Genomic DNA, 17434 nt, shown 5'->3' with positions numbered 1-17434 from the left:
AACATTAGACTGAAGCTCAGTGAAAAAGACAAGAGGTAAGAGAGGAGGAAGCTAATATTATGAAGCCTAGCGCTCTGCTGCTAACTGAAAAAATACAATCTATCATACTAAGTTATCTAGGTTAGCTAGTTAGCTAGCTGAGCTTCAAGTTCAAACTAGCCATACTAGCCTGTAGCTAGCTAGGTAAGATAGTTACCTTCCAACATCATGAATACCATGATCGGGAATGAATGAAAAAAGAAGTTATTACCGTTTATAACTTTGTTTCATTTATAGAGTTTGTTCTTTGCTGTTCACGTTTGTCAGTTAACTTAAGCTAACTTGCACTTACTTGCACTTGTTCTTTGGCTCCGCCCACTGAGGTTTAACTCAACCAATGAAATTTCTGCCTCTAAGAAAAGTTTGTAGAACTAAATCTCAAATTTGCCATAAATTCAGTGAATACATCAAAGTGATATAAAACCGATGAAAGTTAGATGAAGATAAGGACTTTTAAGGAAAACATAAGCTAATGCTTTTCTGAAAATATAATTGATTTTCATTTACATTGGTGGTTGTGATGATCAAGTGGAAGTTTATCTACCTTTTTTATTCCCCACCACATCACTGGTTATGAAAGTTTATATGTTTTACTCCTGGTTAATAGCAGATAACATAAAGTGTCCTATGTGTGTCTGTGCGTTACAGAAGCTGAAGGTGCTGTTTGCGGTGGGGAGTGACGGGGAGGTCAGCGAGCCGCTGGAGGTCGCCGCCCTGAGCTGTGACACGGTGGAGCAGGTCAAAGAGAAAATCCTCACAACCTTCAAGGCCAAGTTCGGTTTCCCCTACAACACCACGCTCAGGGACGTTCGGATAGGTGAGGACGGAGTCATTTCTATGTTCCCAGGGTCCTACGTTCCCCAGTTCTACATATGTGCTCTCCCAAGGTCCTATGTTCCCAAGGTCCTATGTTACCAGGGTCCTATGTTACCAGGGTCCTATGTTCCCCAGCTCTATATTAGGGGTGGGAATCACAGAGTAACTCACGATACGATACTATCACGATACGTTGCCCACGATAACGATGGTATCACGATACAGCGATTCTGCGATACTCGATATATTGCAAGACAATTCATCTACGATACATCACGATATCTGTGTAACTGAAGAAGAAAAAATACCCCTAAAAAGGCAAAAAGGAGGAACTGTGGTGCCCAGGGGGTTCCTCAAATTTTTGAGTAGCCAGCCAGATGGGAAAAGTAGCCGGCTAAGGGATGTTTGCAGTGGCAAAATGCCCCCAATTTTACATGGTCATAACACCTGCATACTGGCTTTAACAAACCTCCTAAAACAGAAGTCCCTCTAATCTTTCCCTTTTCCTCCCTTTACTTCTCCCATTTATATTTTGAACATTGGCAAAATGGAGTCAGTGGGACTTGGTTAAACTTGGGTGGTAACATCAAAGGCCAGGAATTTCTTTAGGAGCGTTACATGAAGCCCCTGAAATGATCTCCTCAGCTGATGCCTTGTATTTAGCGTTATACAGCAGTTTCAGCTGTAACGCTTCAGCTGAGTCCGTCGTTACCATGGCAACCGTTCGCTGCGCGATCCGAGGTTCAGCAGAGATCGCTATTATTTTGAAACCTCTATGAAACTCACAACTCTCCTTGCAATTTCACACGCAGTTCGGTTATTAAGGAGAGTGACAACCGCATTCTATAACCAAACTCACTTCCTGAAAAAATCAGGTACTGACTACCCAGTTTGACAGCGGTTTCGGTTAGTAGTGTGAACCAGAACGGGACTGGACAACTGGTTGTTACGTGGCGCGACACTCGTTATGTTACGTAACATTATCATCCTTAATTTGAAAGAGACAAACTGAAAATACAGGCAGTGGTAAACGTTACTATGGTTACAGACATTATTTCCATAGCCAGAGCCATCGCGAGATCGGAGGAATGGAGTGACTCCTGTTAACCGTACAGACAATGTCTAGTCATTTTACTTCAGTCTGCTCCAGTATGTACCATACATATGCGCAGTCACTCTCATTCATAAATTCGGTTGTCACTACCAAATTCTGATAGTGTGTACGTTTAGTGACATTCAGTTATAAAAGTAGCCGGCCAGACAGAGGTGAGTAGACGGCTAAATAGCCGGCAGCCGGCGCTTGGGGACCCCTGGGTGCCTCTCTGATTTGCTTTCCCCCGCTGTCCGCCGTTTTCCCCTTGAGTGAGTTATTCGTCTTCTTCACCGCAAGTTAGTTAACTTCAGTTCACTTTACCCTCATTCATTTGATAAGCGCCACCACGAGGAGTCATTAAGTAGTGACTCTGGTAATTCAAAATGGTAACAGGCTTAATGTGGGGGAATCCGTTCAGAGCGCCTGCATGTTTTAATAAAAATATCGATATTTGGCGCCAGTGTATCGATAACGTATCGCAAGAGGAAGTATGACGATATATTCCAGTATCGATATTTTGTCCCACCCCTACTCTATATAGCACATAATGGGAACCTGAAAAAGATGTTCCCCAGCTCTGTATTCGCTTAATATTGTTAGTTAGGGATAGGGTTAGGGTTAAACATAGGACCCTGGGAGAGCACATATGTAGAACTGGGGACCATAGGACCCTGGGAACATAGGACCTTCTGTCATGTTCTCATTATGTGCCATATAAATCTGGGGACCATAGGACCCTGGGAACATAGGGCCTTCTGTCATGTTCTCATTATGTGCCATATAAATCTGGGGAACATAGGACCCTGGGAACATAGATACGCTCCCGTGAGGACACACCTGTGCACTGTCTTTCTGTACTGTAACTATTCAGATTCAGATTTTCTCTCATGCACAAAAAAGTCATTGCATCTCTTCTTTCTTTTTACTCATGTATTATCACTGTTGTCTTTAAACGACCTAATTACTCTTGGCAGATCACATCAATGGTGATGTGAGATAATGTCGCTTAAATTCTTGAAATAAACTGATTTGCATTGGAAACAACTAAGCTATCCCCATTGTCAGATTGTTCCATTTATTTTAAGAAAAACAAGATTTTAATCCTCAATAAATGGATATTTTTGCAGTGTTGTTTTTATCTCTTTGCTTACATGTCACAACTATTGATATTTTTTAAGCATACTGCTATGAATCTGACAAACACCCTCCCAAAATAAGCTTTTCTAACATTTTAACCGTAACTTGATGCCGTTTTTCCAACCAGAGCATGAGCGGGACGGAGCGTTTGTTCCTCTCGAGGAGGTGGACAAGAGCTCCGAGGTTCTTGGCGACGTCACGATGCTCAACACACTCAAGCGCTACGAGGTGAGAAATGGGAGTGTGTGTGTGTGTGTGTGTGTGATGTTGACAGAAATTAACAGAAACTGCTGCGTAGTGATGGAAAACTGTCCCATTTCCTCATCAAGAGTTTCTGTATGAGAAAGACGAGTCTGCAGAAAACAGACTGTGTGTTGCACAACGAGGATGCGATGAACTCAGAGGCTGCTGAGGTGTCACTGAATGGAAAAATCCACCCTAAAAGAAAAAATCAGCTGTACTTTGCATTCCAGGCTCCAATTCAGTAGATGGTGGATAACCGGCCAATCGTAGACGAGGTGACGTCACCTCCAGATGTTTCCAGCAGCTCCAGTGGAGTTTGATATGAGAAAATGTTTCAGGATGTAAAACCTCAGCGGTAAACGTCAGGTTTTGGTGTCAGTCCCTCAGAATCAAAGAGCGAGGGCTTCTTCTTTCTAGAGCCGCCATTTTGCACCGAGAGACGTTCAACAATCATACAGGGAGAGATCCATCAGAGAAGAGGAGAGAGACCAATTTCTCCACCCACAGGAGCAGGAGAGAGACCAGAATGCAATGCAGCCGCAATTTGAGTAAGGAGCAGCCCACTCTTTCTCGACTGGAAAAACTCTCGCTCTCTCTACCTACGCATATCGAATGCAACGAACCCAGGCATGTTATCCGGGGGTTGCAGGGCTGCCAACTCTCACGCATAGACCGTGAGACTCGCACAATCGACACTTTTCACACACTCTCACGCCACAAGTCTATTTTCTCACGCGGTGAAAAACAAATTCATAACTGATAACGTGGCGGCGTGAAAAGAGACACTGACAGCGCAGGACAGACAAGACGGGAGCGTGTCTATGTTCCCTCAGCGCTATCCCAACTTACCTTCTGACAGCCTTGACCTCAGTGACCTCCTGCCTCAACCCAATCACCTCATCTGCCCTGGAACCACTCGACCGCAAGCAACCCTAACCCTAACCTCAACCATACGAGCTCCTTGCCTAAACACATAGGGCTGAGGGAACATAGGGATGACCCCATTCAGACCATCGGGGGAAAGTGAGAAATATACACAAATCTATTATATTGTAATTTATTCCCGTGCATGCTGCTCAGAGTAATCTCAGTTAGAGCTGCAACTAACGATTATTTTCATTGTCGATCAATCTGTCGATTATTTTCTCGATTAATCGATTAGTTGTTTGGTCTATAAAATGTCAGAAAATGGTGAAAAATGTGGATCAGTGTTTCCCAAAGATGACGTCCTCAAATGTCTTGTTTTGTCCACAACCCAAAGATATTCAGTTTACTGTCATAGAGGAGGAAAGAAACCAGAAAATATTCACATTTAATTATTCACACTAAATAACTGCTAGAATACATTGAACATCACAGATTGATGATATTTAACACTGTTAGAGGATCTGAGGGGGATTTTTCCTTTAAAGCTGCAGTAGGCAATTTCACACACTGACGGCTCCAAATAGCAGCGAGGTAACCGTTTGAAATTGAAGGACTTCACTACCCAGAAACCCTGTGCAGTCAGGTCAGTAAACAGTCTGTGCTGCTTTATACCCAAAGGAAACCAAGGAGACGAGAGAGGAGAAGATCTAACGTCGGTGAGTCCAGCTTTCTCTGCTGCTGTTCAGGAGACAGTTTGGATTTCACTCTTAAAGTTTTGATTGGTCCATGCCAACACCAGAATCTAATTAGGGAGAATCTACGGCATCTCAATTAGCGGGGATGGGACGCTCCTCTCTGTTGCAGCTCCACTTCCTCATTTAGACCGATAAGACGGGTGTATTTATACATTAAAAAAAAACAGCTTTAAAGTGACCAGACAACACGAGTGCAGGAACTTACCGGGGGGGCTGGTGGGTTGTAATGGCTTCATAATGGGATCATGGTGACTCTTTGTGCTCAGCAGACTGGCCTCCAGGTCTGGGACAGAGAGACTCCATCCAAGACTGGTGGCCTGGACTGTGTCGGCCAAATCACAAGGCCGGGCCGGGCCGAGGAATTAGATTACGCTCTATTAGTCGAGCAAGAAAAGACACAAAATAGCTGCTGTCTGGTGAAAGACCTTGACTAACACCAAGAAAATGGAGCACATTACACCGGTCCTCAAATCACTGCACTGGCTTCCTGTGTGTCAAAGGATAGACTTTAAAATCCTATTACTAGTCTATAAAGCACTAAATGGTCTCGGGCCCAAATACATTTCTGATTTGCTTATACGTTATGAAGCAGCCAGACCCCTCAGGGCATCTGGGAACAGGTTTACTCCGTGTTCCCAGGATCAAAACCAAGCGAGGTGAAGCAGCTTTTAGTTTCTATGCTCCCCACCTGTGGAACAAACTTCCTGAACACCTGAGGTCTGCTGAAACTGTCAGCTCGTTTAAATCAGGGCTTAAAACATTGTTTACTACGGCTTTCCAATAAATTAAATACGTAACATCTTTTTAATCTTTAACTATTTATTTGCTTGTTTTTGTTTTTATTGTCTTTTAAATGCAAGTTTAATGTCTTTTTGTCTTAATGTCATCTTAATGTCCTATTTTCAATGTATTTCTATGCCCTTGTAAAGCACTTTGAATTGCCTTGTGTCTGAATGGTGCTATATAAATAAAATTGCCTTGCTTTGCCTTGCAACTAAAGATTTTGGGAATATGGATGCTTTAAGTTAAATTGAAGGATTACATGCACTTCTATGGGTTGAGAAAATCCTGCAAAGCTTTTCAAAACCATTAAACTCAAAAACGCACGGTTGTCAAGCTAAAAAGCAAAGCTGTTATTCTTAGTTCCTGGAAAGTTGACATTTTGAGATTGCCATTTTGAGGTGTTTGGTTGGGTCAGTGCAGACCTAAATATCTGAGGTACTGTTTCTGTGACTGCGGTTGTCTTTTAGAAATGAAAGAGAAAAAAACAACATCATACTGAAAGTTGAAATTGAAACCCTCTCTTCTATCAGCATTAAGCTACTAACGTAGCTTCATCACAGACTGGACTTCTCTCTCTAGCTCTTCTAGTCAACATTAGCATGTTAGCAATCCATGGCAGCAAGGAGACAGAGAAGCTGCTTTGGTTCTTGCTGTAAAACCTCTCAGCTCAGTGACTTGCTGTGAGTCGCTTTATACAGAAGCTAGTCCAACGGGTCACAGCAAGATGGCCGCCGCTCCGACCGTCCTGGAGCGTTGATTTGAATGGGAATGACCGTTCAATCCATTCAAGTTCTGTGGAGTCACTGTTTTCAAATGGAAGATTGTCTCATTTTGGAATGAAACTTGAATTGGACAAGGGACACATTATTTAACCTGTCTGTCTGTCTGCCTGCAGGTGCCTGATGGAGCGTCAATCAAAGTGCTTTCTAAGAAAACTCATCCTCCTCTGAGTCCCCAGGGCAGTGTGAAAGGTAAGGAGCTTCCGTCCTGAGAATGAAGACCTTTTTTACTTCACACCAAATCAAAGAACATTTGTAGAGATCACAGCATTGGTCTGAGGCCAAAGCGGCTCAGTAAGGCATAAAGAAATCCTTTGTGAATCCTCTTGTGAAGAAACGCGCTGTACAACAGTCTTGTGAGCAGCGAGAACCGGGTTCAAACGATGGATGGAAGTTCTCCAGGCATCGCTTTTGAGACGTTTCTTCCTGTGGTCTGTAGAGAATTGGGAAGCAAAATCACATCAGTAGGAAAACAAGGAAGCGCAGAAATCTGTGTTGGTGGAGTCGCTTGTAGCGTGAACACTCAGTGCGCCAATCCCAATTTTTTCTTCCGAGGAAATCTGACTTCCCATGCATGAAAATAAACAAAACTTTTCACATAGGTCCAGTCCCATGCCAAACTTCCTCAACTGGCTTTGGGGGTCAATAGTCCTAATGGTGGCACTCCAGCAACCATCTAAAGTTTAAACATTTTAAAATTCATAACAAATCAGTCGCACGTGCTACGACTTTTCACTAAAATGTAGGCCCAAGAGAGCCGAAATGTTCAGATGCTTTGAGCTGGCAGGAATTATGAAGTCCATCACTCTGTTTTTCTCCAAAACTATACCACACCAAACTTGCTACACTGCATCTTCAGACTGTCCTGTGCTTTTCTCCATTGTTGTTGCTGCTGTGGCTCCAAAACGTCCCAACAGCACTGAAAAGTCAGTTTCAGGCAAACAGGGGGATTTAGGCAGGAACAAAGATAATGTTGAATATATCCCATTTATTGTATTTTAAACATGAGAAAAGTTTAAGAAAGCTAAAGAAATGTGCAATATGTTCACACTACAAGCAACTCGACCAGCGAGTCACCAGAAGTTCTAATAATGCATTTTATTTATACTGTACTTTTTATTCATAGTGAATCTCAAAGTGCGACAGAAACAAAACAACAAAACAAATGAAAACAAAAACAAAAAAGAAATCACCAACCGCCCAGCCAAGTTCACTTTGACATGGCAGACGCCTGAAGAGAGGAAGTGAATCTGTTGTTTATAATCTCTGTTGATTTCTGTTTGTTTCCTAGATGATCAGGACTTCTCTGTAAAATACTTCCACTTGGTAAGAGACATATTTCTGTTTTGTGAATAAGTGTGTTGTTTGCAGAAGTGAAATTATCAATTCACTGTATCGAACAGGAACATTTCAATCAATTTCAAGGAACATCTAGGTGCATATGACTGAATATTGACCAGGACCATAGACGATGTAATTGATCTGTTGGATGGCTGCCGTCCTTTTTACCGCAGATTGATCCCGATGTGGATGAGAACCAGAGAAAGAACCCGGAGAGGAAGAAGTTAAAACTGAAGGAAGTTCACCTCACCAAGCTGCTCTCCACCAAGGCAAGGGGAACCACGCAGCACCACATCCTTCTCTCTCGCTTCGCATTACCAACGTGTCACTCTCTGTGTGTCTCATGCATGTTTGTGGTTGAGTTATTACGACCGAAAGCAAACTTTTAACCCTGTAGATGAACCGGGGGTTCGTCCTAGAATACAGAGTGGGAAGTACAGAAGAGGATCAGGGCCACATGTGAAAAATGTATGAGTTCTGAGTTTAAACTGAGAAAAAGCCAGAATTTAGAGAGTTTAAAGTCAGAATTCTGAGTTTAAACTCAGAATTCTGACTTTTTTTCTCAGAATTCAATTTAAAACTCAGAATTCTGACTTTAAACTAAGAACTCAAATTTTTTCACATGGAAAAAGACGTCACAAAGATGGAGATAAAATGTGTAACAGTGAAGTATAACAGACAGTAGAGTCAGTATCACCTCTCTCTCTCTCTCTCTCTCTCTCTCCCCCTCCCTCTCTCAGGTGGCGGTCCACTCCTTCGTGGAACACCTGTTCAGGTCGATCTGGGGAACGTCAAACGGCAGAGCGCCGCATGCCATCAAATACTTCTTCGACTTCCTGGACGCTCAGGCAGACAACATGAAGATCAGCGACCCGGACGTCCTGCACATCTGGAAGACCAACAGGTACGGGTTCAGGACACAGAATGAGCCACCAGAGGCCAGGCTTTACAGTGGATTTACTCATTTAATAATAATTACATGTAATTCATCCACCGAGCAGTATAGTTCTTGAACAGTAGCTAAAAAAAGTGGTTTCTCGTAAACAAAGGACACCATCACTGTTGTCAGCCAACATGTTATCTTACCTGGTCAGAATGCCTTTTGGTTATGAGCTCCTTGAGCTCCACTTGAGACTTGACTTGATGCATGAAGAGAAGAGTTGAGATAAGATGGGTTCTGGTGACTTGGACTTGACTTGGGTTCTGGTGACTTAGGACTTGACTTTGACTTTGATGACTTGAAAAGGTTTCTAAAGTCTTGACTTGAGATCTTGTGTTTGTGTAAATGACTTAGATTGAAAGTGATGAGATTTGTTCCAGCAGACGACTGAATTTAAATTCTGTTTGTATGGAATGACTGAATTTATTGAAGTTGAAACTGATTATAGAAATCAAACTCATGATGCTCTTACCAAGTTTTTATCCTATTAAAACCATATTGCATTGAAAAGTCCTAGATATTTAGTTTTCTTTAAGATATTAAATTGATACTGGACTCTTGATTTGTTCTGACTTGACTTGCTGTTCTACATTTAGACTTGAGACTTGACAGTAATGACTTGGACTTGACTTGGTAATCTACATTTAGACTTGGGACTTGACTTGAGACTTGTGCCTCAAGGCTTGAGACTGACTTGGGACTTGAGAAAACTTGACTTGGTCACACGTCTGCCAATTATACAGAGATATCACTATTGATATCCTGATGTTTAGGAATGCTACACACAGCATATTTAACATCTGTGCTCATTAAAATATATAGCGACACTAGTATCCTAATCCAACACTGCTTGAAGTGCTGTTGACTGTTGAGTCAGATAAAATCACGTCCAAATCAACCAAAACAGAGTAGATTTCTCAGTAGACAAGTGGAGAGGAGGTTGTTTTCTTCCAAGAACGACAACTCCCATGACCTTAAGCGCTTTTGCTGAAACCCAAGTGTGAAAACCACAGCTGCTGCTCTGCCTGACGTGTCTCTGCTCCTCCCTCCTGCCTCCTCCCTCCCAGTTTGCCCCTGCGCTTCTGGGTCAACATCCTGAAGAACCCCCAGTTTGTGTTCGACATGGAGAAGATGCCGCATCTGGACGCCTGCCTGTCTGTCATCGCTCAGGCCTTCATGGACTCCTTCTCCCTCACTGACATCCAGATGGGGAAGGTAAAGTATCAGAAAAATGTCTCGTAACGACATTTTATTTACTGGAAGAAGAGAGCGGGAAGTCCACTTTTGGACTTTGTTGAGACAGGACTTTTGTCTGCCCAAAGCATGCTGGGATTAGGCTCCTCCCCCCATGACCCTGAAGAGGAGTAAGCGGTGGTCGTGTACTGGGACAGAGGGACATTTGCAGATTAAGTGACGTTCCCTCATTCATTTGAACGACAGCATGCGTAGACATTTTGCAGAGGATTGTGGGAAGGTGAGCGGACAGAATTTGTGAGCGCAGAGGCGGGGAGGAGGCGCAGTTGAAGCTTTGATGCACCCACTGTGGAGATAATCCTCATCCTGCAGTAGAGGTGGAAAGAGTATAGAAATATTTGAGTAGAAGTACTTCTACTTGCTTATTCCTCTTCAGGGCCATGGGGGGAGGAGCCTAATCCCAGCATGCTTTGGGCAGACAAAAGTCCTTCTACTATACCTAAATGTTACTGAAACTGCCAGTGAGAGCACGTCTTGAAAATTGCCCAGTAAAACAGTAGCTCATTTAAAAAGATAATTGAAGTTATTTATGTTCCAAAAAGTTCCGCAACTTCCCCATCTTGGTCCTCGCAAATAACGTACCTTGACTTGATGGATTATATTTTGACCAGAGTTCCTTCTTTTTTAATGCTAAATATGGAACATGCACACCACAGGGGCTACAAACAACAGCAGAGGTGAATTTTGTTTGCGTGACTCTTAGTTTACCCAGAGCTCCTTTGCCATTCAGGTTTCCAGTTAGACAGATAGACGTTGGGTTCCAAGATTGGCTGACGACGATTAGACTCTGGGGGCGACAGCAAATATTTCGGGGTTTCCGGTGTAGCCAGCGGACATCCGGGCCAAGACTTCCTCTTCTGTGCGCCGGTCATCGTTTACAGTCCAATTAGCAACTTGAGACGTGAGAGTCGAACGTTTCTCCACACAATACACAAACATCGATACTTTTTGTAGGTGTTTCAGGTCCGGACGACATTTCGGCTAATCTCTATAAACAGAGATCTGCATATGAGACGTCGTCTCTCAACTCCAACTCCATTCTCACATCTCAAGTTGCTAATCGGACTGTAAACAATGACCGGCGCAGGAAGAGGAAGAGGAAGAGGAAGAGGAAGTCTTGGCCCCGATGTCCGCTGGCTACACCGGAAACCCCCAAATATTGGCCGTCGCCCCCAGAGTCTAATCGTCATCAGACCGATAGACGATGGGTTCAGAGATTGCCAGTTAGCTAACCTGTGCTCCGAAAAGTTTCTCTACAGCTCCGCCCACTGAGTTTTAACTCAACCAATGAAGTAATTTCTGCCTCCAGCAGAAGCTAGGCCTCCAAGAAAAGTTTGTATTGACCTTATTCACATGGCGGTCATTTTGAGCACTTGAGGTGGGATGCTATAAATGAAATGCATGTGCAGTCCAGCTCTGTCCTGCTGTTGTGAATGCAGATGCATCATATAAACATTTATCATTTCACAATTTCCCATTGAAAAACATTCCACACTGAAACGAATGGATCTCAACAATCGGGTGTGATATAGGTTCACATTTTAATATATTTCGCCCACTATCACCGGCTACCAGTCTAGCCTAGGCAGCTAGCTAGTAGCTTACTAGCTAGTAAGCTAGCTGACCAACTTACCTGCTAACTTCAAGCAGTCGTTGTGGTTGTTCTTCCTGACATTGCTGCGAATTTAATAATTGTTAGGTCTAGCTTCAGTCCTCACTTATGTGTTGAAGTACCGCTAGTATATACACCAATCTTCTGGGTATAGTTTCCCACCTCGAGTGGTCAAAATGGCCGCTGTGTGAATAAGGACAAAAGCTAAAAATGTAACTAGTTACTTTCCACCTGGAGGAAAACAACATTTGTGTCCAGACAGTGAGGAACAGAAGCGCTCTGGGCCTCATACAGTCACACCGGGAGCGTGTCTATGTTCCCTCAACCCTATCCCAACTGACAGCCTTGACCGCAATCTTGCTCTAACCTTAACCTCCGTGACCTCATGCCTCAACCCAACCACCTTATCTGCCCTGGAATCACTCGACCACAAGCAGCCCTAACCCTAACATCAACCGTACGCAGCGGTGAAACTACCATATATACAGGTAATGCAGCTGCATTGGGACCCGCAACAGTTTAGGGCCTGCATACACGGGCCCCTCTTTATCTCGCCACAGTTGTATCATAAGATCTCGAGCACTGAGTCTACAGTATACACGCAGCCACAGAACTTTAATGGCAAGCGGTAAGTATAGTACTCAATGAGTCAAGTCATCTGCTCCATGGTGTCATATACTTGATGTCATTCATTCACCAAATAAATAACAATACAATAACATAAAACAGTTTTACATATAGTTTATTGACTCCTCTGTTACATTTCTAAATTAAGTTTAAATAAGGATTAAAGGGCGATTTGATGTTCAAAATGTGCCCCCGCCCCGTGGAACTCTGGGTTATGGTGATTATGGACACATGCGTACTACTGTGTTATAAGAGTTAGAAGTTAGAAGAGTTAAGACTGCAAGTAAGTGAGATGGAGTACAAACACAAAAGCGGGTTTCAGAAGCGAAAACGCCTACGATGTAAGTAGAACTTATTTATTATTTATTTGACTAATAATCAACCTACACACTTGTGTTTTGTGTTTATAAGGCCTCTGCGCAGACATGAATAATGTTGTGTGGGTGCACTGTCACCGATTTATGTTTTCATCTGTCATGGTGCTCTGACACCAGATTTTGTCAAGTATAGCACGGCGGTCTGTTTTCCTAGTAATCATTTCATTTAGGCCTCACCTGTGCATTTCGCTGTTGCTGGTCGTTTTAAAGCTGCGTGCTTTCACCTCTTTCATTCGCTACTGACATTACGTTATGTTACGTTATGAGAGGAGGAGGAGGAGAGGCAGGAGGAAGGCAGGCCGCAGTCTGAATAGCAAGCGGAACATTATGATGCATTGTGGTGGGCAGGGCCCGCTTTGACCATCTTGCATTGGGGCCAGACGCCGACTCGTTACGCTACTGACCATACGAGCTCCTTGCCTAAACACGTAGGGCTGAGGGAACGTAGGGCGGAGGGAACATAGGGCTGAGGGAACGTAGGGCTGAGGGAACAGGGCTGAGGGAACGTAGGGCTGAGGGAACAGGGCTGAGGGAACGTAGGGCTGAGGGAACAGGGCTGAGGGAACGTAGGGCGGAGGGAACGTAGGGCTGAGGGAACGTAGGGCTGAGGGAACAGGGCTGAGGGAACGTAGGGCTGAGGGAACAGGGCTGAGGGAACGTAGGGCTGAGGGAACAGGGCTGAGGGAACGTAGGGCTGAGGGAACAGGGCTGAGGGAACGTAGGGCTGAGGGAACGTAGGGCTGAGGGAACAGGGCTGAGGGAACGTAGGGCTGAGGGAACGTAGGGCTGAGGGAACAGGGCTGAGGGAACGTAGGGCTGAGGGAACGTAGGGCTGAGGGAACAGGGCTGAGGGAACAGGGCTGAGGGAACGTAGGGCTGAGAGAACGTAGGGCTGAGGGAACATAGGGCTGAGGGAACGTAGGGCTGAGGGAACGTAGGGCTGAGGGAACGTAGGGCTGAGGGAACGTAGGGCTGAGGAACATAGAGCTGAGGGAACGTAGGGCTCAGGGAACAGGGCTGAGGGAACATAGGGCTGAGGGAACGTAGGGCTGAGGAACATAGAGCTGAGGGAACGTAGGGCTGAGGGAACAGGGCTGAGGGAACATAGGGCTGAGGGAACATAGGGCTGAGGGAACGTAGGGCTGAGGGAACGTAGGGCTGAGGGAACATAGGGCTGAGGGAACGTAGGGCTGAGGGAACATAGGGCTGACCCCGTCACACCTGATGTTTCTCTACCTGTGTTGCAGCACGCTCCGACCAACAAGCTCCTGTACGCCAAAGACATTCCTACGTTCAAGCAGGAGGTGAAGGCCTACTACAAGCAGGTCCGGGACCAGCCAACAATCAGCAGCCTTGAGTTCAGGGACTTCCTGCTGGAGGAGTCCAAGGTAACGCCCGTTTCTGCACAAATTCAAAATACCGGCAGCTCTGGGAAAACCAGATATGAATGAGTTATATGTTGTTTTGATTTCAGAAACATGAAAATGAGTTCAACGAGTCCGCAGCCCTCAGAGAGCTCTACAAATTCATCCAGCGATACTTCAGTGAGGTCAGAACTTCTCTCCTGCGCTCCTTCATTCATTCATTCAGTTCACGCTCTGTGTCACATCACCTTCATGGCTTTCCACTGTCATTGCACAGCCACGTCTCTTGTGTGTTTATGTGTCTTTGGTTTCGTTTACCCCGAAGGCCTTAATGCTGACGTTTGAGTTGCTGCTCATATCTGATATTTTTGGATGAGGTTTCATGTCTATTCCAGGATCAGACCTGTACCTGACCCCAGTATGAACTGACAGAGGTGTTGAAAATACACGCAGAGCAAAAACAAACGTCTGGTTTTGTAGCTGCACATCTGCCGCTTGTTTCCAACACATTTCAGTTTGTAGTTTTGACTGAATTGAAGCATCTCCCTAAATACCAAGTCTGTATTTCTCTTTCTGTCCATTGTTGTGTCTTCTCGTCCTCCATGGCAACGCCGCTCAACCAAGCTGACTAAATTATTTCAATTGTTGATTGATTTACCTATTGTCATGGCAACGCGATGTGGACCAGTGGGCATTGAAATAATGCGACTCCATGACACTTTTTGCTGTTCACAGCGATTAGAAAACATCAGATCTGAGTCTCATGGGAGGAGAAAAAAAAAATCATAATTGGGCAACTTTCAGCTTCAGTGTGAACAGAGCAGCAGACTGGGACCGGGACTTTTTTATTTAAGGAACAGTTTAACTACATTTTTAGGCTGACATTTAAGTTGTTGACTTGAATTCATTGTATATATCATAGAAAATAGTATCAGACTGTAGTCAGTTTTATGAAAACAGGGTCTGCAATGCATGAACTAATGCTTTTATAGAAGTAGAAGAGTTGATTTTCGTTTATACTGGTGGTCATTTGTCTTATGGCGATCACAGACTGGTCATAGTTTACACATTATTTTACCTCATCACAGCGACTTGACAAACCAGCAGCAACACCTCGTCTAGAGGAAACGAGATTTAACAGCTTCTGCTTTGCCTCATGTTTTGCTTCTAAGGCGATTTCCTGTTCTTGTGGGTTGGGTGGCACGTTTTTTTTTTTTTCTTCTCTTGCCCTCGATTAGTCCTCAAAATGTTCATCTCATCATCTCCAGTCAATTCATCTGTCAGTTGAGTGAGAAAATTTCACTTGTTTTCAATGCAATTCAAGTCGTTTCAAAATGTTTTCTTGAATCAAGTGTCATTTTCTTGGGGGAAAGAAATGGAATTATCTCACGGAACAAAATTTTTCACTTGTTTTCAGGAAAAGAAACGTTGCACGACTCAATGCTAGACTAAATGACTTGTTACAATGGACATTTTTTGCAGTGTACTCCTATTTTTACATAAGTGAGTTTTATTTTTAGGCTTCACAGCACATGCTTTTGATACAAGCAGACTGATGCTGGTCTTATTCTAAGATACAGACACTTGTTTCTCCTGAAACTCCTGAAACAAGTGAAGATGCTTTGGAAACCAGAGAAATTCTCTCAACCTGTTGGCAGAATCTTTCACTATCCTAGGATGTGGCAATTCTTAGTATTTATGGTGATTTTGGTTCTTGGAGGTGTGAAGTAATCACAGTAAAAAAAAAACTGAATCATGTTACTGTGCAACAGTCACCAAGTATAAAACACTCCCCCTTGTACAAGCCAGTCAGATTTTGCTCCAGTTTCTATGTAGACACTGGACTGTCTGAAATCGACCAATCAGCGCTAAAAGGAGGGCGGGCCTTCCAGAATGGCCAGCCAATCATAGCAGTAGCTCTGAGAAGCTGCTTATGTTAAACAACCTATTTTCTTGTAGGTGGGACACAAACACTGGGATGTGAATAGCTAAAGCTATAACTAAACGATTTTTACTGAAAAAAACTTAACAGATGTATTTTATAGACACCAGGTAAATTGCTGAAAAAGTAAAAGATACCCCTACTTTAAGACTGAATGTGACCAAGATGGATATTTTTCTTGCAGTGAATGTGTGTGCTGTGTCTTTCCTCCAGATCAAACAGAAGCTGGATCAGAACGGCGCCCCCGCTGAGCTGAAGGAGGAACTGCAGCACGTTAAAAACCTGTTTGACGGACTGAAGAGCTGCTCCTGGGACTCCTCTCCCTCATCATGAACTCCCTGGAGCTGATCCCGGAGCTGATCCCAGACCTGCTGCCAAACACTGCCTCACTACTGAATGACAATATAACGGAAGAGCTTTAATCCCTACAGGACAGACAGGACTATAGCTGTTTTTGGCCTTTTAGTGAAAAACGGATACTGGCCTGTCAGTGTTGTCGCCTGCTAATACGATGGAGGTGAAGAAATGATTTTACTCAACAGCTTCAGGAGCGTCAGTCTGCAAAACCTTCGATGAAACCCGCCTCACTTTGCTTTAAACACCTGCTAGCCCTAAAAGACATCCATCTGTCTGGGTTTCAGTGGAGAGTTTTAGTGTCCCATGATGCTCTAAATGTTTCAGAGGCTTTTCCACCCTGATGAGAAGAAACTTCAAGGGAAAAAAAAATGGAAAAAAAGACAATTTTTGCCATGGAAATTGTCAAATTTAAAAGGTCTTGAATAGCAAAAAAACATCGTCTTCATTCCAGAGATATCGGCACCAGCCTTCAGAAACACCTGAGAAAAACATCTGTCGAGTTAACAGACGACAAAACTGCACAAAACACACAAGTTCACAGCTGTAAATAAAAATGACCACTGACCAGTCTTGTGTCTGAAATTGATTTTTTTTTTTTTTAGTGTGATAATGCATTTGCACGCTGAATAATGGCTCCTCAGTTGACTTCAATGGAAGAAAAGGAAGTTCGGTTCATGTTGCCACAGTATACTTACCATGATGATCACAACTCATGATCTCACACACACACACACACACACACACACACACACACACACACACACACACACACACACACACACACACACACACACACACACACACACACACACACACACACACACACACACAGTCAAAACCTCAGATTCCCTAGAAAAAGTTCATTTTTAGATCAATTGTTTCAGTTCAGTTCAAGTAAACAGTCTGAAGCGTCTTGCATGTTTTCCTCCTTTGGCTCCGGAGCGACTCGGGACCGAACGCTCCTCGAGACTCGTGTCCCGACTGTAAACATCTGACACAAACATCTGAACGCAGATGTAAAACCCTGAGGAAGTCGGCGGGCGGCCTTCGCCATCGGTTTGGGCCAAAAGGCGCCGACGGTCGAGGCGTTTAGGATTTTTCCCAGCGG

General features: G+C 43.9%; 1 protein-coding gene across 1 annotated transcript in view; it reads left to right on the top strand.

Moving 5' to 3' along the window:
- Window positions 1-17089, top strand: part of plxnc1 (plexin C1) — a gene marked incomplete at its 5' end in the record, with an annotated part of 31955 nt that extends 14866 nt beyond the window's left edge. Inside the window, 10 exons of the mRNA XM_071543925.1 lie at window positions 688-856; window positions 3213-3313; window positions 6629-6704; window positions 7804-7838; window positions 8027-8122; window positions 8594-8757; window positions 9861-10008; window positions 13911-14051; window positions 14138-14212; window positions 16183-17089. Of these exons, the coding sequence (XP_071400026.1) occupies window positions 688-856; window positions 3213-3313; window positions 6629-6704; window positions 7804-7838; window positions 8027-8122; window positions 8594-8757; window positions 9861-10008; window positions 13911-14051; window positions 14138-14212; window positions 16183-16302 (1125 nt within the window). The remainder of the gene's footprint in view (window positions 1-687; window positions 857-3212; window positions 3314-6628; window positions 6705-7803; window positions 7839-8026; window positions 8123-8593; window positions 8758-9860; window positions 10009-13910; window positions 14052-14137; window positions 14213-16182) is intronic.
- Between the last annotated feature and the right edge of the window lie 345 nt (window positions 17090-17434).

The sequence above is a fragment of the Centroberyx affinis genome, unplaced genomic scaffold (genome assembly GCF_046629955.1).
Source record: "Centroberyx affinis isolate AG114_WGS23_722 - 3 ecotype Tasmania unplaced genomic scaffold, CSIRO-AGI_Caff_v1 ptg004410l_1, whole genome shotgun sequence".
NCBI classification, from domain to species: domain Eukaryota; kingdom Metazoa; phylum Chordata; class Actinopteri; order Beryciformes; family Berycidae; genus Centroberyx; species Centroberyx affinis.
This window is presented reverse-complemented; position numbering and strand designations above follow the sequence as displayed.